The sequence below is a fragment of the Paramormyrops kingsleyae genome, chromosome 5, assembly GCF_048594095.1.
Source record: "Paramormyrops kingsleyae isolate MSU_618 chromosome 5, PKINGS_0.4, whole genome shotgun sequence".
Lineage (NCBI taxonomy): Eukaryota > Metazoa > Chordata > Actinopteri > Osteoglossiformes > Mormyridae > Paramormyrops > Paramormyrops kingsleyae.
This window is the reverse complement of record NC_132801.1, coordinates 12,868,463-12,891,225: the sequence shown is the minus strand read 5'-3', so window position 1 is coordinate 12,891,225 and position 22,763 is coordinate 12,868,463. Positions and strand designations below refer to the sequence as shown.

Genomic DNA, 22,763 nt, shown 5'->3' with positions numbered 1-22,763 from the left:
TAACCCCTCCCTTGACTGGCAGTACAATGTAACGAATGGGCGCCGAGAATCCGAGCGTAGGGCGGAGCCCCAACGCGTACTGCAGCCACTCAGGTGTCGTAAGTGCAGAAACAAAAAGGTCACGATTTGTAAGCAGTAAGTGGTTTTCGTTTGGTATTTTGATGGGTGTTCTGGCGAGTCCACCGTGTTTACCAGAAAATATATGAAAATCACCCACATTTTTTAATTCGCTTTTTAATTTAGCACAAACAAAATAGAATGCCAGTATAAAATACATTTCAAAAATTGACTAAAATACACGTTTATGCTGAAGGCATAATCTAGAACTATACAAATGATTTTTACAGTATCAGCAACAAATTATTATTTACATGTGCATATCTATAAATCACTGGGCCCTCTCATGGCAAAGCAGCAGCATTCAAACAAAAATAAAAATTCTTACATATAGCTGTAAAGGTACACATAATTCATTGTATGCGGCCAATTCATTGATTACACCTACGGGCAAGAGAGGTGAAATGACACATCATCATATTTAGTGAGTGACTGGGTGATAAGTTCACCTTTTGCTTCACCCGCACAAACCTTTATTTGACCAGTGCTTTAGCCCTTGAGCAGTAATGCAGTGTTAAACGTGGAAAACTACTAGATAAATGTTTCGCCTTGGATTCCACCTGCTTAATCCATACTTATATTTCTTTCTTGCATCCATTTCAGCCCAGTCATGAGGGCCGTGGCACTTAGCTGAGCCAAAAATGCTCCGATACAACAAACAAGCATAACAGTGGGGGTCCTCCGGTTCATTTCACAGGGGCCTTCTACAAATAAACGCTTCCTTCTAACCGAAGAATCAGCTGCCATGTATGATTCTAAAACCAAACCAGCTCTACTTTGCAAAGCTTGACCCAAAGGATTTATGTCTCATTTTAAAAGGCAGAAATGTTTTTATCCTTTCCTGCAATTTCACTACAGTCCAGCCGTATCTCATCAAGGCCTCAGCCTTTCAGCACTTTCTCTTTGAGCAGATCCAGGATGACCTGCCTCTCCTGGCTCTCCAGCTCGAAGCGGCGCTCGCGCTCCTTCCTCTCGGCGCCCAGTCTCTCCCTCTCCAGCGCGATCTTGCTCCGCTGGATCTCCAGCTCCTCGCGTCGCAGGGCCATCTCCTCCTCGCGCAGACGGTGCTCCGCCTCCGACCGTTTCTCCAGGAAGCTGAGGATCTCGGAGTAGGTCTGGCAGCAGCACTGACACGGCCGCTTGGCTGTAGGTGCTGCCAGGTCAGGTAGCTCCTCCTGCTCCTCTGGCTCTGGGGTAGGGGCTGCTGGGGTCAGGAATGCACAAAAAGGCTTCACCGTTTGCAACTGAGCCTAGCACCTTGCTGTGTCTGAATTGAAATCATATACCCGATTTGAGAGCCAATCATATGGCAGTCATGTATGAGCCGATAAAAAAAAAAGCACACTACTCCTCCTCACCTGTAGGAGGAGCTGTCTGGTTGGGCATCACGTTGGGTTTGTCCTGCTCCGGCAGCGGCAGCTCCTCTATCGCTCTTTTCCGAAGCTCTTCATCCTGGTACTTACTCTCGCCACTTCCCATGAGGCCCTTCTCTGCCTCCAGCTCCAGGACTTCATGTAAGAGATCCTCCTTCTGGGCATAAAGTCTTTCTGTCCCAAACCTGGATATACATAGACTCTTTGATTGATATGTTTGACAGGTAAATATAATTTTACTTTCCTATATCTCTCTTTATGTGTGTATGATTGGATTGAATATAACTATATTTATACATTCATTACTACAATTAATAAAACATAATAATACCGAAGTCCATTTACATATGTTGAATCTCTTTTGAAGTGCTGGGTAAGTATCCAGATATCTTCTATACCTGCTTGTTGTATGGAGGGTTGTGGGCCTACCCAGGAAGCTATAGGCATAAGGCAGGAAATAACCCGGAATGGAGTGCCAACCCATCACAGGGCATGTGCACACACATACAGATACACACACACCAAATCTGGCATGTTTTTGGACATGGGGGGGCAGAGTACCCTACACAGGTGAACATGCAAAGGCCACACACATGGAGCCATGGCAGAGACACAGACCCCAGGCCTAGAGGCTAACCGCCGTGTTGCCGTGCCACCCCAGCTGGGTAAGCAACAGATCATATTTACATGTTTAGGCTGGTTACATCTGTCAGACACAGTCAAATTTGCTAAGAATTAGCTATTCTCATTCCCTCTGCAGACAGCTATGCAAAGTCCTCATAATATGTGTACTATAGTGGTGCTATCCAGCCATGGAGAAAGAGAAGATGGGTGCAACACAGTTGCAAGAAGTCCAACCAGACCTGCGCAAGCTGCTGAAGTCCTGCTTCTTATAGTAATCCAGCAGAAGGGCGGTCCTCTCACGGCAGCGCCTGGCATCCACCTCAAAGCTCTCGTCCTGCAGGGCAGCCGTGATTATTTCACCCACTTTGGCCCAAATCCTGCCGGGCTCTTTGGAGGAGAAAGGGTTCTGAGCAATGACTTCACGCAGCAGAAGGATGTCATGCCGGGCAGAGAACCGCACCTGCCTCTTACGTGGAGTGGGGGAAATGCCAGCCATGGAGAACCCTATGGAACGGTGAAGGAAAATGAGCAGAGGAAGGTCCTGCATACACCAACGGACGTGTAGGGAGCACTGGGAATAAACTTATTGTCGCTGTGACAATGCAAGGTGCCGGAACACTGTAGTAAACAGCAGTGAAAACAAAGAAACGACATAAGGACAGCATGCAGAGAAGTTCCACAACTTCTTAAGTTTTACGCATTAAATAGTTTTGCAATTTAGCTTCTAATTCCCATAATTATAGGGCGGCTGATGTAAAAAGTATATGAGAGTAAAAACGGTAAAGATCATAACTTAAAAACGAAAACTTTTTAAAAAAATACGTTTTCATTTCCATTTCACAGAATTATTTTTATGATCACAAAATAGAGATAAATTATAACACTAATTTTTAAACTGCCCGCCGATGTCCTTTAACCTTAAAACTAATACTCGTGCTGCTAAATAAAAGAGATTGGCATCCCTTGTGTACACTGGTCTGTCCGCTTTTCATTAATTCTTGTATCGGGGCAGTACACGTTTGCTACTAGGGACTGCGGATGAAGTCCAAAATTATGCATCGTGCACACGATCCAGCCTTAAAAGCGCTCTCGTGTTTTCGGACGTTTTCGACGCTCCGATCGCCGCATGAAATAACGGTTCGGCATGCTTAACGCAAGAACGCAATCAACGTCTACCCTACGGCGTGATTACGCAGAAAAAAACAAGTCCGCATTGTAGTGGCGTACATATGCCGGGCGCGACAACTCCACTGCACAAAACGACATATCGAAATAATGTGTATAATATGTATAATAAATTGTAACGAAAATAATATCCGTGTCAGACGTAAGTATTTATAGAAGGGGTCTTACCGCCGTTGTTAGGCATATCGGCTACACGTTCCATGTCTCCTTGTATCCGGGGTCAGCTGATACGCAGGAACTGGTGAGGTCACAGTACACGTCCGCTCACCAGTACAGGTTACATTCTGACGTGTAACTCAACTTCTCAGGAAATCTGGTAAAACTGGGGCTACAATGCGTCGTCGCTTCACAGAATTCCCACAAGAGGGCAGCATACGTCCATATTTGTTTAAATAGACGCTATATTTTCGTCGTAGGTATGTTCTTGCTGAAGATTTGTGCATTTGAAGAGAATACATAAATGCATTATCATTATGTTAAGATTTGAGTAAGATCTGAATTTTCAGTCCTTAGTACTGAATACCAAACAAATGTTTGCATATTATATTAGGGTATTTTAGGTATTTGATCACATGTAAAGATTTCTGTTTGGTAAGCACATGTATGGCTCTCAACACACATGCACAGCACTCAAAACAAAATATAATATGCAGAAAAATGGCACTGGGTTTTTTGAGAATCCAACAGTTCATTTCTCTTTGGTCATTGATGATCTATCCTAGGCCTTGCCCGGCTGTGATTTTTCCACTATCCATCACAAATCCAGAGGAAGCTTTAACAACAAAAGCATTTTTCTCCCAAATTTGTTAAGATGAACAGATCAATCACTCAGCAGACTGCCTGATGTGATACATGCTGGATTAAAGAACGAAACTGGGATTTTGGGCAGCTGAGTGTTTTTCCAGTTGGGACATTTCAATTCGCCAGGGTGACCTGGAGTCACAGACTAATCAGCTCCCATGTTTATTGACCTACACTATACTGCTACCACAACCAAACATGATTAAAGTGCTAATTATTGAAAAACTAGAAAAACAATCCACCCACTACTTGGCAGCAGAAGGAGGGAGGCTATGGAGGCTTTTAATATCACCCTGCTTTGTGTCCTAATTTGCCACCCGCTTTCAGAATTATTGACTTCCCAAGCAGATGCATCATATGTTCATAGCAGTCCTCTTCACCCCATACTCCACACCATCTCTTCTTAATGCATGAGAAGTATCTCACCCTCCTCCCCCCCCCCCCCCCAATCAAATTTGTACCTGCCATCACATATAGGCCTGTCACTGCTTCTGGGCTGCAAAAGATACAATGTACAAAATAAAAGATACAAGATATCTTTGTTGTCACTATACGAGTACAATGAGATGACATTTGGGTACTGTAGTACATTTGAGAAAAAGTATACAAGCTAAAAGAAAGATTTTTTTTAAAATAGCATATAGCAATGAAGAAATACACTGTAAAACATACTAGAATAATATTGCTAGTGAATTATTGCACATAAGATAAATTATTGCACTTGCAAAAGGCAGCGGTTGAGAGTTGTAGTATTACTGCAAGATAATGATCATGATAAACAGTATTGTATACACAGTATAATGGATTGCATAGAAATGAACATAATGCGTACGGTGTAAATAATACTGGAGATGAGACAAAGATACTAGTAAATAGTAAGTGATATTCTTCCTGTTAAGCAGAGAGATTCATATCACTCTAATAAGGAGAAAGCTTTACTGATGTGTGATGTGATCCGTAATTTGCAGATGACTGAGCTTTTACTGTAGAACTGCTGGAAGGTTTTCTGTAAGACTGGCCTGTTTTTGTTGTCCCAGAATAAATATGTAAACACGCTGTGTATTTTTTTTTTAAACTATAGAGCAGTGTCATTTTCACACAAACAGTTAGTGGCGATCCACGGTAAATGTTTTTTTTTTTCTTGGTCAGCTTATGAACTAGTGTAGGAAGGTGTTTGGGAAGACGGAAAATAAGAGAGAGGGACTGGAAACGTAACACACTTATATGGGAAATCATTGGGAAGCTTTGCATTGGGTAGTTTCACTCCTCTTTTATGCAAAGTCAGACCGTGGTCTTCTGTTGTCATGTCAGCGCCTTGTGTAACGGGCCGTAAGTGCACTACTTGGCTATAAACAGCGAATATGCAACTTTTCGACTATAAATAAGGTCAGTTGTCTCAAGTAGTTGATGCTGAGATGTGAAAATGGACTGACATTAGGAAAATGGATTAAATAACCTATTCAGACTGTTAACACTATATTTAGGCTATAGTACAAACACACTTTGCTCTTTCTTCAGCCCTGTAAACAAGGTCTCTGCCCCATTCTTTTAATCCAGGGCCATTCAAAGGTCCACGCACTGCAGACTTTCCAGCCTTCCTGTACCTGTGAGCCAGGCGTGAATCAATAATTATTAAGATAACTACATGGGAGAACTGAAAACAAGGCCTGGATTTGGAATGGAGGTCCAGATTCGAAGAGCAGGGTTCTAATCGTTTGCAGTAGACTAAATCTCCTAATGAGCCGGTGCACTGAGGTGTACGACCTGGTGGTACGACAGGCAGCCAGTGGCTCAACACCCAGACACAGCCCCGCTGGCCACCCGTCCGTCCACCAGGTGGCGCTTGCCATGTGCGAGCGAATGCACAAAGAAAGAAGGAATGAGAAACACCAACAGAGGAAAACAACTCCAGCAGCTAGATAGCAAGCGCCTGCCACGTTTACATGTGCATTGTGCAAGACCAACGTGAAAAGCTTTAAGCAGCACTTACAGGTAGGTCTGCAGTTTGTCATGGAAGGCATTCATTACTGTTTTGCAAACAGGATGTTTTTCTTCTCTTGTACATGCCATGAAATGTATGTTTGCAACAAAGTGTGTCGGCATGGTGGGAGGACAGGGGATGGAATCGGCAGCCTGCTCGTTGGCGTCATCAAGGGCAAACCCACCCCTCTGGTGTGCCCCAAAGAGGAACGTCGAGAGGCCTGCTTCTTTCCTTTGAACATGCCAAGAACAAAAGTTTATTTTTACACCTGTGAACCCACAAGGGAAGCCAGCAAGGCTTTTTCCTCTAGTTATGGCTGGTGATCCATCCATAGTTGTGCTCCTCAGCAACAAAACAAAAGGCTTTCTCTGCACATGGTTGCTTTCCAACTTGATACGGTAGTCTGGCACAAAATATTAACTTTTTGTAAATTAGATTCTGTCAAGAATGTTAATAATAATCCTTGAATGTGAACAGAAGTCCCAAAATGAGATCGCAGTTTTTGTATTAAGTCATCGAACAAAATAGACAAAAGGGACAACGTATGAATAAATCCATAGTTATTTTAAGAGCCAGGAATTGGCGGAGGACTCATTACGTGATTAGATTGCAAGAAATACTACAAACATAACCATCTGTCCCAATAAATCCCAATAGAACATCTAGCTGCTTTATCAGGAACGATATCAGCATCAAATATTCAAGCATCATTGGCAACACAAACTATGAATGAACCAAACAGCACTGATCTCTTAAATTGCTATCCGAAAAAGCATGGATGCTCCAATCGCAGAGAGATCGCAGGAAACCAAGTGGAGAAACAATCCCCTTTACAGGCCCACGCGGGACCAGGTCACCAGAGCAACATCTGCCTTTCACAGTCATCAGGGTGTGGTCGCCCTGCCATCGTCTGTGGAGTGCTGAAGAGCGCAGTGCTTGGCTTCGTGCAGAAATCTGTCATGGTTTTTTGTTTCCAGTGACACTTTCATTTGAATAGCAAGCCTTTCAAACGCCTCTTCTGCATAATCAATGTGGGCTCCCTTCCTCTATCCAGACAGCAGCTTATCACCTTTCAGATCTCATTCTGTGAGCGGCTGTCTCCGTATTGGAATATATTCACAGTTTGAACAGAAATTCCAGTGTCAGGCTGCAGTTTTTTGCATGAACCTTCGTCCCCTCTTGCGCCACCAGTGTTCACATTCTTTAGCTTCATTATCTGCTGCTGCCGTCCGTATTCTATCGCATCAGTTTCATCCCCCTACAAATGCTCTGCGGAGGAATCTGCTGACCATCAAAATTGCAGCATGGAGTTTCATGTAATTGCAAATCAATATGCAAATCCTGGTTAAAACAGCAGGCCCCTGATTGCACCAGGAGGATCGAACGGAAACACTTCTGAATGTTTTTTTCGTTTCCATTTGCGAGTTTGAATTATTTACTATTTTTGTCTGTTTCTCTGTCTTTAAAAGCTGGAACCCATTTCTATTTAAAAGTGAAGCTAAAGAGTGTAAGCATGAATCCTGCATGCAACATGAAAGGACTCATTACGTGATTAGATTGCAAGAAATACTACAAACATAAACCACCGGTGGTCATTTGATACAGCACATATCTCTTTATAGCTATCTTTTTCCAAAGTAAATAAGATGAGGAATGTGTAAGCACAACCCAAAACTCTAAGGCGATCTGACCACGCTGGGTGGTCAAGTCAAAGGTTCCATTCTCAGTGATACAGGAATTGAGAAATCAGACTTCAAGTTGTTTCTAAAGTAATTCCACAGCTTCTGCATTGAAATGTCACCAGGTATCCATCACCAGTTTCTGGAAAATTATGACAGACGCACATGTAGTAAGGCTATAGACAGCACTGCATTCACCTTTAGCTCAGCTGACATAAGTCATGCCGTCAAACACACTAAACAAGTTTGCAGAGAGCAGCTGGGAGCTTGACGTGATCAGAGCTGTTTAACATCGGCCTGCTGGCTTTTTCCTTTTTACAAGGAACTGTAAACATTGGAACAGCATTTGTTTGCCTATGAGAAAGGCTTTATGAATGGAAGCTGTTCGCACTTCCAAAGAAAATCTCCAGAGATTTATAACAGCACAAGAAATTTAAGTTATAATATTTTTGGAAGTAACCTTGACTGGCACTACCATGGAAAGAAAAGGGGGCATGAATTTTCATTTTTTATCAGTTTTCAGTTACTTTTGTATGTTTTCCTTGGTGTTATAAATGCTTATCGATTAATTAGTACTTTTTGTATTCTTTTAAAAAATATCGCAATGTCAAAAACTACATTTTAAACTGTTAAACAAAGCATTAAGTTTTTAACCCACTGATATCCCCCCCCCCCACCCCCCAGCCTGTAGATCTGCCTGAATCCTACTGAGAGCAGCCCTGATGCCTGCTGCTATGTGTATATCTGAGAGAGAGAGAGAGAGAGAGAGAGAGAGAGAGAGAGAGAGAGAGAGAGGGAGAGGAGTAAGGAGTGGGTTGGTTTGTTATACAGGAATACTCACTGCTATCTCTGTCAGGTCCTCAAAACCATAAGACACAAGTTCAGAGAAGAAGAGCTCATTCTGAGCCCAAGAGTGGAATAAAGGACAGACAGAGGACAGAGTCGGAGGAGAAGGGTGCCTAGGGGTGAGTGTGGCTCACCCTCCTGATCAGCTGTCACCTCCGTCCCACGTGGGTTCTGCTTTCTTAATTCTCCTCACAGCCGCTGTTGCTGCTGCTGCCGCCGCCGCTGGCAAGCTCGGTCTTGGATGGAGGAGGTGCGAGGAGACGGGGCTATGGAGCAGAGGGAGCGTGCCGACCAGCTGTCTGAGGCGGAGACGGGCATGATCCAGGACACATGGGGACGCGTCTACGAGAACTGTGAGGATGTGGGAGTCGCTATCCTCATCAGGTACTTTTTACGCTTATTTTTAAATGTCCTTTGCTTGTGTCTTTCCACAGGGGAGTCTGATCACTACCTTATGCCAGCATGCACGGGTTTCCGCGCTGATACAAACGCTGCCGTTTGTGCTTTAATTTATTGTGTGGATGTCGGAGGAGGCGAACACGAAAAGGCGAAAATGAGCCGTGCTTGCGAGCCGGCTGTAGATGGCAAGCGTGGCAGCGAAATATGCACGAAATTTTTATTCTTCACTCGCTTTACATGTCTGCTTAACTCTGGTACCTTAGGCGTTGTTTGTGATGTTTTCAGTAAATCCAGATCGCAGAAATCAGCATCGCTAAATCGCAAAAAAAAAAAACCACGAGCCTCTGAACCGCGCAGGTGACCTTTCAGTTGAGCAGGGCGGTTGGTCTCTGTACACATCCTAACATATTCAGATTATCTTTAAAGCTCAGCAAACAGGGATATTCTTCTTATAGTTAGACGACCTTTCCCAAGAGGGTGAAGTGTGCTGTGACACCCTGTGGAAACTAAGTTCATGTGCAAAGTGCAGAGGTAAGAGACTGGAACCAAAAAGATGCATGTGAGCTTCTACGCGGCGCCGTGTTTCGCACATTTTGAGACGGCAGCTGGTGTGTCTGGTCGCGTCTTTTATATGTTGTAAATGCAGCCAGAGGTGGATGGCACTGTCACCCCCGCCAGCTGCAGGGGGCGGATCGTACAGTGCAGCCTTGAAGTGCCTTAGAAGATGGAAATGGGGAGACCAAGTGGCATACAGTATCTACAGCCTGTTACACACTCGCGTCTTTTGGGAGGAAGAAAAGCAGCGGCACTTCTCGCGGCAATTAGCGGGCTGGAATAAAGTGCCTTTGCCGCTAATACCGAGTGACTATTTATTCCCAAACCGGGGAGATAAAAGCAGAGAGGAAAGGCATGCAGCGTTTGTTGACGTAAAACCCTCTTTCTGACTTCTTCGTTCTCCCGAGCCTGAGGCGAGATTAGTGGATTTATTTTGCATTTAAAATTGGCAGAAATTATATAACGCGGATTAAATCAGTACACCTAGAAATTGTTGTTATGGTTGTTATGAAAAAGGAATTATCATTAGTGCAATTATGTGTCATAAGTGTTGTTAAGCGATATTTTGTACAGAAACTGATGAAAATGGTAATGGTTTTATGTAAGAGGAGGCAGCAGTATATTTGAGGTTTTATACAGACCACATGGCCAGCAAAACTGATATACCAGCTGAAGGTGTCAGTTTGTGCACTGACTTTGAGTTTTAGGGCTGAAGATGAGATCTGTGAAATGTTCTTGAATGTGTGTCACGCTGCAGGAATACAGCAATAATGATAGTGTCCGTAACATGGTCTATTCCGGTCATACGTCCGAATTTCACAGATACCCCTGACTATTCAGGTAACCAATAATAATTGCTTGACTTGTCTTGTGTGGGAGTCTCAGACCCTAAAGAGGCAGAGTGAAGCTGTCACATCAAAATTTGTGCTACCAGACCTGACTGCTTGGCCGGCTGGCTGGGGACCTTATAAGCTATGTTGCAGCTGTAGGTCTTCTGATTCCCAAGAGGCTGATGGAGTATAATTGCTATCTAGGGCTAGTGTATGATCAGACTACTGTTGTCACATTCAGAAAGCAAAGAAGTCATGGGCAAGCATCACGGTGGACAAAAAGGGGTTTCATTCAAAGTACAAGGGGCAGGACAAAAACAAAGCAGACTTTGAGGGGACAAATGGGAAGATTAGTTTGGGGAAAGAACAGGAGCACAGGCAGGGGATGACATTAATGACCGGACTGGGGAGCACAGCACTGGGAAGCACTTTTATGCAGGACTGACAAGGGAGCAAATGAGAGGCAGCCGGAGTGATCCACATGAGGGCTGAAACGAGAGGTAAGACAAAACAAGCAAAAGGCATTGGCTTATTAGAGCCACACTAGGGAGATAATGGGAGGGCCAGAGAGGCAAGACATGACAACTGGGCTGGGCATATGATTCTTTATCTATATATTGGGTTGCATTTTTAAGTCTAGTATTACACGTAATATCTGTCTTCAACCTGTTCACGCCCAGGTTTCAGGCGTAACAAAGAGCTCCGAATGCGTGGAGAGAACGTGACTCATGCAGCTGGTGAAAAATAAGGGCCATTCTTAAAAAAGGAGTGCCATGAACAAAGCCTTTGCTTACTTCATGTGAAACTTTTTTTTAAAAAAAGAGAGAAAAACACCTCGTATAAACTGAAGCTGCACGCTGTGAGGGATGGACCCGCTCAAGTAAGTCCTACCATATCACACTGAGCCACCAGGCCCAGTGTATAAAAGGCAGTTTGAATCCGTTTTCCATGGACTGTAAATAGCAGTGATGTATTTCTAAAATCTGTGAGTTGCATAGCATCGCCTGGAGAGCCCAGACCTGGGTAGCTTGGGGGGGCTCTAACTGGGACTCGTCCAGAGGGCTTCACTCCACCTCGCACCTCTCTGGCGGGGGAGGCTTAAAGCACCCCCCCCCCCCCCACGTGACAGGGAACGCATCTGCATTATATAAGGGAGACCTGTTGCCTACCACCTTGGGATCCGAGTCAGCTGATGAAGGCCCTCTCCACAAGGCCCCTGTACACCCACCCCTGGGGAATTGCATGGGTCTGCCTCCAAGAATGTCTGCATCCATCAAGCATGTTTATCTTAGGGTGAAATGGAGGAAATGTTTAAGACGGATATCATAAACTGCCGGCCTGGATTAATGGGCAAGGCTGGCATCGCTGCTGGTCGATCGGACCGGCTCTGAGCCCCTCTGCTGTTCACGCCGACGGTGACTTAGAGTGGGTCAGAGTATTAAGCCGAACTGGGTCTTCCTCCAAGGAGGCACCATAAAAGAGACACGTGCAGATACATCACCACCATTTAATAGGGCCTCACACTCAAAAGAGTGGGGGGGGGGTTACTATTTATAAAACATCTCCACGCACAGCTTGCCTCAATGGCCACCCATGAGAGGGGAGCAGCCAGAGGTCATTATCGACCAGCCACAAGAGAGCATGGGCCAGTTCCGACCCATACGTACATCATCCACACCGTAATTAAGCAGAGCAGGTTAACGAGCCTCCGATTACTTTGTGCTAATGAAGTCATTTATATGCATGGACAGGCCATGTCATTTTGACAGAGGCGCATTTCCTGCTTTATCATCTGATGCTGAACAAGATTCAGGGGACGAAGAAAGTTAGATTGGGGGGGGCAGTAAATGCCCCCGGCTCTTAATGATATGACAAGGTATGGGTTTTCCTAGTTATGACGGAAAGCAGAGAGCGATTTCGCTTTGGAATAAAATGGCAGGATACCTGAACGTTGTAATACATTTGTATGTGTCACAAGGTGCCATGGTTTGGAAACGTTGCAGAAATGTATGTTTTGGGACGAGGAACTCCACATGCGTGTTTGGCTCCTCTGTGACCGATGTGGAGGAGGGCGGAGCTGAACGTCTGGAAGCTCAGGCCATTGAGGGCCCTGCTGGGTCGTCCATCTCGCAGCTCTAGCCGAGGGCCGACTGAATGAATAAATAACATCTGCAGTCAGCCATGATTGTGCAGGGGAGTGCTGAGATGAAACTGGGTCAGCAGTAACACAGATTATGGGGGGGGGGGGTCCAATGCACCGGAATGGGGAGGCTGCTGCAATTGGAATGGGGGCCAGGAATGCTTATCAAGAGATGAATTCCAGATGTAGAAGTGAGGTCGTCTTCACAAGCAAGACTGTTAAGGAGGGTGAGGACCATCCTGGCTGCGCTGTTTCAGCAGCCATTGGTGGTTCAGTAAGTTCACTAACACAATGAGAAAGCAGACAGTGTTGGCAGTGAGAGAGAGAAGCGCCAGCGACAGGTACAGTCATACGTGAACCTTTCCGAGGCCTGAAATGGCCCCTATTCAGCAGCAGGGTGGAGATGAACCAGCACCGGCATGCGGTCTTCCGGACGCTGTCACTCGGTACATTTCCGATTACCCACAAGCCAGCTGAGTGATTTGGCTCCCATCGGCACCACGTCGCTTTGCATACGGCGAGCACACGTGCACACTGCCTGAAACGTGGGGGGGGGGGGGGGGCGCAGCACAGGGTGAGTACAGAGCAGGATTCTGCATCTCTATCGCACATGCTGTTACTCGGAGTTGTGGTCAAAACACAAAAGGCTTGTTGGCTTTAACCAAGAACACAAAGACAAAGAACTGTACACTTCACTGTGTACACTCAAATTAATTTAGCTGCATAGAACGAATTAGTTGCATGTGATTGTGTTTGATGTGGAATCAGTCTGTTGGTGAGGGCTCTGCTGTTGGACAGGTAGTAAATTTCCACTGAGAACGAAGAGCTGTGGAAGCTTTTCGAAATCAAAGAGCTTTTCAAAGTATGGAGTGAAGCTGGTGTTTAGGGACATTTTTTAGAAGCAGCAGCTAATCATGTTTAGACACTGAATAAATTAGTGAAATGACAGCAGTGTGCAGGGAAGCCTGCAGTAGATGTCTTGTACCAGGCAGAAACTGGAAAAAAAATGGAAAAGATTAAAATCTGTGTTATTTCTATCAAATATGCTTCCACAAAAAACTGAACCGACTTTTTGATAAATATGCAGACATTCGGTGTTTCTTTAACGTTTTTTTTTTTTGTCCATAAAGAGCACTGACTTTGACGATCGGGAAGAGATGCTTGCAGACGTGCTGAGCTTTACGGACGCTCTGGTCTTCTTGAAGCCGGCCATTAATCCAAACCAGGCGGGAGAAGCTAATCTTCCCGGGCTTCTCTTTCTGGCAGGTTTTTTGTGAACTTCCCCTCGGCCAAGCAGTACTTCAGCCAGTTCCAGGACATGGAAGACATGGAGGAGATGGAGCGGAGCACTCAACTCCGGAAGCACGCCCAGCGCGTCATGAATGCCCTCAACACCGTGGTCGAGAACGTCCACGATCCAGACAAGGTGGCCTCCATCCTCAACCTGGTGGGCAAGGCACACGCAATAAAACACAAGGTGGAGCCCATGTACTTCAAGGTGAGGGGGTGTGTGGGCGACCATGTTCATGTGAGAAGTTCGCCGCCGAGAGCAGAATGGTCCCTGCTGGAAAACCTGCAGAAAACCAGCTTACGCTGGTAGCTGGTTTTAGCTGGTCTAAGATGGTCATATCCCAGCTCTTGCTGCTCTTTCATGGCATGACCAGCTAAGCCAGCAAGAATGACCATCGTAAGCTGGTATGACCAGCTGAACCATCAAACCATCCTGCGAAAACATACCTCAAGCTGGTCAACTATCATAATTTGGTCAACCAGCCCCCTTTTTTAATCCCCTCTGGGGCCTATATATATATGCATTCCTCCCTCAAAATATGTACAAAAATGTAAGTGAAATTTAAACACTTTATTTTCATCCATCCATCCATCCATCTGCTTTTCCTGGTCATGATTTCGGGGGGGCCTGGAGCCCACCCCAGACGCCACATGGCGTAAGGAGTCCCCTGGACAGGATTCCAGTGCGTTTTATCTTCAGATTGACTATTTTAAAGAAACCAGAGCACTAACAATCTCTAAAGGTTAATCAGTGGGGAGATATTTCATTTAAGTGATAAACCTCCTTTGTCATTAAATTCTTTCGTGCTATAATGCCATCAGTGTAAAGTTACCTAGCGCCACCCCCTCCTGACTTCGGGGAGTTTTGTCTGTCGCTTTTGTACGTCCCCCTCATGTTTCTGTCAGTTAACTCCTTTCCTTCAGACATGCTACTACATGAATAATCAGCTGGGGGTTGATTGGACAAAAACACACCACACTTAAAGTATGAGTACTTACCAACCTCTGCCAATCCTTCCTCCTGGGCAGATCCTCAGCGGTGTGATTCTGGAGATTCTGTCTGAGGACTGTCCCGAATCCTTCACCCCGGATGTGCAGAGGGCCTGGACCAAGCTGATGGGCCTTGTGTACTGGCATGTGACCGGGGCCTACACCGAAGCCGGCTGGGTGCAGCTTTCCAGCTCTGCCGTGTGACTGGGGAACCGGGTCCTGCTGCACCCCCATGTGGCCGTCCTTGACCAACACTACTGATTTGTTTTAAAGCCTGCGGGCGTCTTTCTGGTGCCCGTCCGCAAAGGGGCCGGACTGGGTGGGAATGTGTAGGGCTTAGCCAAGCAGAGAGGAGAGTCTGGAGATTGTCTGGAAATAGTATATAAAAAAAATGCCAACCGCTTTCGAGGGCCTTTTCCTGCTCTGCGCCGAGGCACCTTCACTTGTAAATGTAACTGCCAAGTTGTCGTCCGTGTCGTCTCAGATCTGTGAGTGTGTTAATAGGATTGCCCTCCTTAGAGATTTACTGGTATCCACCTGGACCCTCGATTCTATACTCCGGGGGGTGTGGATTCCCTCCCCCCCTCATGCCTCTCCTGCTCCGTCAGTCTGCACGCGCTTGTGATTTCCTTTCGCGCTCCAGAAATATATGCACACATACACACACCCAGAAAAATGGCATGTTGGGATAATACAATATGGCGCGTTGCCGCGACGATGCACCACTTCACTGCATCAATGAGGAGTAAGGACACACTTAAGCATGTGCACAGCTCGGTCCACGTAGACGACACATGCAGCAAAGCATCCATCAGCTGAAGGTCACTAGAAACATATCAGACCTTCTCCACGCATATGCATTCGTTTGTCCTTTCATAAGTAAACACATTCCGGTGTCTTTAGAAGGCACTAGTTTAACTCCGTTTGTTTCATAACATGTGGTGGTGAAAAAAGAAATTACATCTTTTGAAACAGAACTAAGAGAATAATTCAAGTTTGTTCTTGCTGTGGTTTCCCCAAACAGGCTGCAGAGGCCAAATAGAGCCAGTCTCTGCTGACCCCGAGCCTATTCCTTTGATACCGCGAGCAGGACGCTCTCAACCTATCAGGAGCCGCTCCCACGTGGCCGTTCCTCACATCCCTGCTCTCCTCTGTATTGTCGTTTAGTACTAACGAGGACTTCATGAGTCCGTCCGTCCACCAGCATCCGTCCACCAGCTGGCCGTGCATGAGATACAGATGCTTCGCCATTTGTTTGTGTCTCCCCGTTCTGCTCCGATATTACGGGGAGGGGTGAGGGAGCAGGGGGATTTCAAACGTAATTTGTGCATCTCTTCCACCTCCACAAAGTAATAAATAAATGCCCTGAAGCTCAAGGACAGCAATTAATTTTTTATTCCGCTTTATTTTTATCGGCACCGGTGCGAACATTGCACACGATTGCCGTACAGACACGGTGAAGTTAACCTGCTTCGCAGTTCCGGGGAGGAGTCGGGTCACTCTTTCAACTACGACTGTTGTTTACAAAATCAGTCCCCAGCTGTCATTGGCCAAGCATCAAGTGGACTCCGCCCCCATTCTATGGCCCCTCCTATTTTTTTCCAATATCCTCTTTATATAACTTTTATAGCAAAGCGATGTTTATACTCCAGCTTTTTCTGACTGTTTCAACAAGTTGTTTATTGCGGTGGGCAGTTAATATTCACAAAATGGCGATGTACTGTTCTTTCTTCAAAGTCCTGTCACGTGATGCTTCTGGTCCTGTGCCCCGCTCACCTGTCGACAGAGACACCCACGCTGCCGTTTACAGATAGAAAGCATCCTCCCCTCGGCCATGTATTTCGGGAAGCCAGCTTGAGTTCTTCACATCAAAGGGAGCGGAGGACAAGAGACAGAAAACCAGCATGTCGGCAATGCCGCCCGTCACCTGCCATCCACCCGCTCGTGAACACTGGGATAACCTGTTCGCTGGGAATCTTGCTCTCTTATGAGTGTCTCTAAAGTGGGGGGGAACCTTACACTGGTGGGGGGTGGGGGGGGGGGGATGGTCGCGTGATGATTTCCAGAATATGTTCATAACTTGTGAAAAACATGAGAAATAAGAAATATTCAGTGTTAACTATTGTCCAATGGTCCCCCCCTCCCCCCCCCCGACTAGCAAAATCTACTGAGGGACACTCCCCCCCCCCCCCCCCCCCACTCCCCAAAATGAGGTCATGGGCTGAAAAGTCTGGGAAGCCATGCAGTCACATGTCTTCAAGCTGGGGTATCACAAATTACACACAAATTACACACTTGCTAGTTGTTATCATTCAACGTCTGTCGGCAGGAAATGTTCTCTAGATGTGTTTGTTTTTACCCAGATGATCATTGTGAATTGTTATTTTAAAGTCTGGACTTTATATATTTTTTAAATATACAAAAAATACAGGTTATCAATATGTGCTATATATAATAAGATTATACTCTGATTCTGATATATATATATAAATCTATGGTATATACAGATTATTGTACATTGCTGGTGGAGGACAATGTCAATTTTGTGCTGTTATAGCATGTTTTCATGATCTAAGACAGACTTATACCTTTAGCAAACCTGTCACAAATAATCATGACTATCAATAAACATGTACTCTGATGGTCTGAGTCCAGGCCTGTAATTTCCTTCACATACTTTGACGAGTATGGATCAAAGACATATTTCAGCAATATTTACATTAATTATATTTCAGAGTAGCCATCCGCTATCTGTAACTGCTTGCCCTATTCAGGTTTGCGGGGGGTCCGGAGCCTATATCCTATGGGTGGAAGGCAGGGAACAGCCCAGGGTGGGATGCCAACCCATCGCAGGGCACAGTCACACACACTATTCACTCACACATAGACACCTACGGGCAATTGGGTTACTCCAATCAACCTTAGCATGTTTTTGGACTGTGGGGGGAAACTGGAGTACGCATAGGAAACTCCACAACGACCTGGGGAGAACATGAACTCCACACACATGGAGCCATGGTGGAGACTCGAACCCTGGTCCCAGAGGTGTGAGGCAACAGTGCTAACCACTGTCACCGTGGCGCCCCTATTTTAGAGTAGCTCTCTGGAATTAAGCAAATTTACATGTGGGTTTAAATGATATTTATCTTCTGTTTTACTGCATGTAATTCTCCCCTGATTATTGGGTGAGTGTTTTAAAGCCAGACGAAGCAAGAGATGCCATGGGTATCGGTGGCGCTGTTACAGCAGTCAGCCTATCCGAACCCCCCCCCCCCCACACACACACACACACACACACACCCACATTTTGCACGGCGTCTCGCCCGCTGACAAAATGGCGGCATGTCTCCTGTCTGGCAGCTTATCATTCCAGCCTCGCAGAAGGAAAAGCTGTTTTCAGGTCCCTGGGGCGAGGCACAAAGCTGTCAGCGAGTCACGGCTAGGAGACGGACACCCCGGCCAGCTCGGCATGTAGGCCACACCCGGCCGACCTGTCAGGCCTCGTGGGATGGCACGCATTTGGCGGTCTCTCTCTTCCTTATTGTCCCTCTCGGTCACCCTGAATCTGTGGTCATGGGACTATGTGTGCATACCCACTGCCTCTGAGTCAGCGATTCTGCAGATTTACAGATTAACAGGGGACCTGCTTATACGCTCGGGACATGGGCGCAGTCGGCTGGGAGCTGGTTAATCACCTCGCGCCAGTCATCCTGCACCATGACCATGCCGTGACAATCTCAGGATTCCTTGTTTTATTAGGTTAAAAATAACTACAGCAACAGAGTAGCAGCTCAGGAGTCATAGGCCGCTGTCATGTCGTGTATTTCAAAATTTCAGCCCTATTTCTGTCACTAATATCCTACTTCTCCATATGGATATTGGCCCATTAACCCCAGTCTTCAAATACGCAAATGAATGTGCAAATAAGTGGATTTTGCAAATAAATATGCAAATGACCTCGATGGGTTTTTAAGCAGTCAAAGAAATTAGTCAAAAAATAATGAGACATCATTCAAATCCTCTTATGCAGAAAAATATGTCTGGCATGAAGTTCATACTTAAACTTCGCAGGTCGCTCATCGAAGAAATGTCCTCCAGTCCTTTAATCGGTTGTCGGGAGCTGATGCAGGGCCGGTGATGCAGGGCGGCGTAGGAATGGCTGCACTGAGATGCCTAACATTGTCTGAAGAATAAATTCATATTCACCTCCTCCCAATGAGAGGAACCAACAGAGCCAAGTGCTGTTCCCTCACGCTTCCCCCCGAGCAGCTTGAGGCTCCCCCCGCCTCAAAAAGCATGTCTGCTCATTCTGGCTCCTTCAGATAATGCCCCCATATTTCCACTTTTTCATGGGGGAGGGCACCACTGTTGCTCTCAGGACTGTGAGATACAAATTGATTCATTGGGTTACTGATTGTTTTCATCTGGAAAATTACAAACAGTAAGTACATTTAACGGAAGACACTGAGTAATAAAGTCTGAGTAATAAAGTGAGCTCTTTCAAATATATTCCTGGGGTTCCCCTGATCTGTTCTCACTGTGCACCCAGACCTCATTACGCAACCCCAGCGCCCTTCTTGTTGGTCCTCAGCGGGGGATGCAGACCCCTGACCAACACCAGAGGGAAAACCGAGAGACTTTGAGGGACAGCTGGGTCTCTTTGAAGCAGCAATCATTTCCACATGAATGAAAACAGGTCGGGGAGGAGTGTGCGGCCATCTTAGGACTGTGTTTGGGGAAGGTGGGGTAGCTTGTATTTCTCATCTTGAGGGTGGGGTAACAGGAAGAAGCCCCTGTTCTGGAAGCACTCACACGCTGACGTTCACCGCTCTGCCGCTGCCCTCAATAGCGGCGCCTCTGATCTGGCTTAATCCCCTAGCTAATCCGTCCGTGGGTGGGGGCAGGCGTCCGTAGTCGCGGGCGACGGGCTCACGTAGCTCTCCGCTCGTCAGGACCCCATGGCTCGGATGTGCTGAACCCCACAGCCCTCAGCTTACACCATGTGTACCACAGTCATGGTGCTCACCACCCTGGCCATCATACTGCGGCGGCGGTTCTTCAGCAGAGTCGACCCGTGAGTACGCAGCTCCTCGCCGCTTATTATCACCATTACTTCGGAAGTATGCATGGAGTAAAGAACCCTGAAACGGACTCTGAGTTAGAATTACTGTAGGCGCCTGTGTAACGTGTGAAACTTGTAAACACTATCAAAACCGCTTACTCCACATAAAGTCGAACCATGCAATCAGAAGTGGATAGTTCAAGTCTGGAAAGTAAAAATTGAGACCAAGATTTAGTTTCAAGCAACCAATTGACTGTGACTCTATACTCAACTCATTCGCTGAAGCAAAATCCTAGTCAGGATTTTTACTTTCTGGGGGGTGTTCCACAATGCAGGATTTCTCAGTTAGCTGGGTTAACTTAAGCTGGAAATCATGATTGTCCAATTAAAATGCTCCTTACATAAACTATTGAACAATCATAGCTCAGATGACCATGAAATCCTGTTTTATGGAACACCCCCCTGGATCTAGTAAATGTCATATTTATAGATTTTCAAGACACCCAAAGCCCTTTACAGAAGCAGTGGGGAGTCACTTCAACCACCACCACTGTGTAGCCCCCACCTGGATGACACGATGGCAGCCATTCTGCACCAGTACGCTCACCACACAGTAACTAAGGTGGTGAAGGGGCAGGAGAGAATTCACCAGTTAGATATAGGGGATGATTAAGAGTCCAGGTTTGATAGGGCCATATGAACTATCCACCTCTGCTTATAATCCACACTGTGTTGTAGCCACCACCTATTAGAGGTATCTCATGAATTCAAACACACCCAAATATCCAAACCTATGTCCAGTTTGTGCATCACCAACAACACAAAGACAAACGGAACACCAGCTGGAGCCTGTCTTCTGCCTCTCTGTGTGCTATTTTCATGTCCAACACTGTTCCCAAAGACAAAGGTACATGCTATCTACAGCCGTAAGATTGCTCATGTCTAATTATTCATGAAATCAATCAGTACATTATCATGGGATGGGTAATTTCCTATCTGTGGAATTTGCCCTTCCTCATTCCTCTGCATGCAGGGTCCTGTTTCATAACTCTTCCTCGCCCATAAAATGGGCAGCTTAGTGATCCAGGGAGACTGAGGAATTCTGAAAAAAAAAAAGACATTATCCAATTCTGCCCCGAACATAAAACCTATGGCAGACCTGCGGGAACAAAATTAAATTTCCTGCCGAGGAATCGAGGAGCCAGGGGGGGGAATTACAGCCCGTTACTTCAAAGCATCAGAGGACCCACATCTGTGTTAATCTCCAGTCTTGGCTTCACTAGCCTCCATGTTTCTCATTTTATCTGAGACTTCAACTGAAAGCTTAATGGAAATCGTCCTGGGGGGACACCAGTGATCTGATGGGTTTTATCCCAATGTCAGGGGCAAAAAGTTATATAGAAGAGGAGCTTTCTCATGGTGTTTGATGCCTTCACAGTGTTGTCTGATAAATTTCTCATGCAGATAATGTTGTTTTCACGATGCAGAAGTCTGAGTTGCCAAAAATAGCATTCTTTCCTGCTTTCCATTCTGGAGATGCTCTATGCCTGAGACTTGATCCGATTATGAACACAATGTGGACCTGAACGTGCTACTGGTCGTCCCAAGAGGCCCATAACGCTGACCGATGGGGAGACGAGCTGCTGGAAAGCAGATGTGCAAGTCGGCGCGACCCCTGCATCACATTTGGCCTCAACGAATTAAGGCCAAAACAGACAAACAAGCTTTTCCCAGGTTCTTGAAGGCCTTGCAAAGTGTCATTATGAAACCTCCTTGCACCAAAAATGCATTATCATTAGTTAAATATGTGTTGGTACACAGAAAAAAATCATTAAACGGCAGAGACTATCTCTCAGCATCGACATTTAACAAAACGGCACACTTGTTAACTGTGGAAAGCATACTTTATTCATTTATCTAAAAACAGAGGGAGGGAGAGGTCTGTCTGCTGTGGTTATCCAGGTGCTAATGCCACACATTGCATTTCAGGGTCTCCATTAGTTTGGAATCTGCTATGTTGCACCAGAACATTTACAGTGGACGGTGTTTTAACTCGATAGGTGTGTCCAGCTTAATCTCCCAGAAATTTGCAGATACGTCTAGGAAGACAAACTGCGGAGTATTTCCAAACAGAGTGATGTTATCAGAGCAGGGAGGCCCTGTATTCTTGCTGGAAGCCAGTGATGTACAGAGACTATTCATGGACCAGGTGTTCCACAGCAGGGAGGTCTGTCTAGGTAAATCATTTAGTGTTAGGGGACACTTTCAAACGTTTGTGCAAAAGGACCAGGTGCTCAGGCGCCCTTATTCCCCCCCCACCCATCCCTATGCTATACGACAATAGGCGTGGTGACCAAGTGGTAAGGCGTCAGTCTTGTAAACCGAAGATCACAGGTTCAAACCCCGTCCGTGCCTTATTAGAGGAGCAGCGTGTGGCTTAACCCCATGGGTTCTATGGGTGGCTGCCCTTCGCAGACAGCTTGCTTACAAAGAGCAAATTGAGGGAGGTGTAAAAAAGACAATTTTCCATGGGATGGTCAGTCCCCTGTTGCTGCAAGGTGGAAGCCATCACAGACGGTCTGATTTGTCACCTGGTTCTAGGGGTTGTTTGCATGAAGATGGTTGACTTACTGTATCATTTCACGCTTTGAAAAAACAACCTAAAGGAAGGTTGTCGGCTTGTTTCGTTTGTCCGATATTAATGTCGTAACTGGGGGGCTTCAGTGTAAGTCCACAGGTTAGGAGCTTAGGGAAGAGGGGGGAAACACCCCCAGCAGTGCGTATGGTAAATGATTACTGATAACAAATAAGAGGAGGTCGAGAAACTAGTGACTTGACCAGCTGCTCAGTTGCAATGCTAAGAACTGCATGGTATTCCCAGAAGGGTTTGG

General features: G+C 45.9%; 2 protein-coding genes across 10 annotated transcripts; one reads left to right on the top strand and one right to left on the bottom strand.

The window, feature by feature from the left end:
• Positions 1-203: 203 nt before the first annotated feature.
• LOC111847938 (uncharacterized) lies at positions 204-4,470 on the bottom strand. 7 transcript variants are annotated; one of them, XM_023819616.2, is made up of 5 exons: positions 3,468-4,470; positions 2,575-2,618; positions 2,354-2,448; positions 1,476-1,675; positions 204-1,321 (listed from the first exon to the last, which is right to left on the bottom strand). In XM_023819616.2, the coding sequence occupies exons 1-5, from the start codon at positions 3,499-3,501 to the stop codon at positions 999-1,001; spliced, it is 696 nt and encodes a 231-aa protein (XP_023675384.1). In that variant the 5' UTR covers positions 3,502-4,470; the 3' UTR covers positions 204-998. The 7 variants fall into 7 exon arrangements, with proteins under 7 accessions (XP_023675384.1, XP_023675366.1, XP_023675354.1 ...); XM_023819598.2 differs by having other exon boundaries at positions 2,354-2,501; positions 2,586-2,618; XM_023819586.2 differs by having other exon boundaries at positions 2,354-2,618.
• A 1,538-nt stretch (positions 4,471-6,008) lies between these two features.
• On the top strand, positions 6,009-17,451 carry cygb2 (cytoglobin 2). 3 transcript variants are annotated; one of them, XM_023820782.2, is made up of 4 exons: positions 6,009-6,092; positions 8,802-8,990; positions 13,797-14,028; positions 14,850-17,451. In XM_023820782.2, exons 2-4 carry the CDS (start codon positions 8,848-8,850, stop codon positions 15,012-15,014), a joined length of 540 nt encoding a protein of 179 aa, XP_023676550.1. In that variant the 5' UTR covers positions 6,009-6,092; positions 8,802-8,847; the 3' UTR covers positions 15,015-17,451. The 3 variants fall into 3 exon arrangements, with proteins under 3 accessions (XP_023676550.1, XP_023676544.1, XP_023676538.1); XM_023820776.2 differs by lacking the exon at positions 6,009-6,092 and adding an exon at positions 8,548-8,725; XM_023820770.2 differs by lacking the exon at positions 6,009-6,092 and having other exon boundaries at positions 8,549-8,990.
• The last annotated feature ends 5,312 nt before the right edge of the window (positions 17,452-22,763 follow it).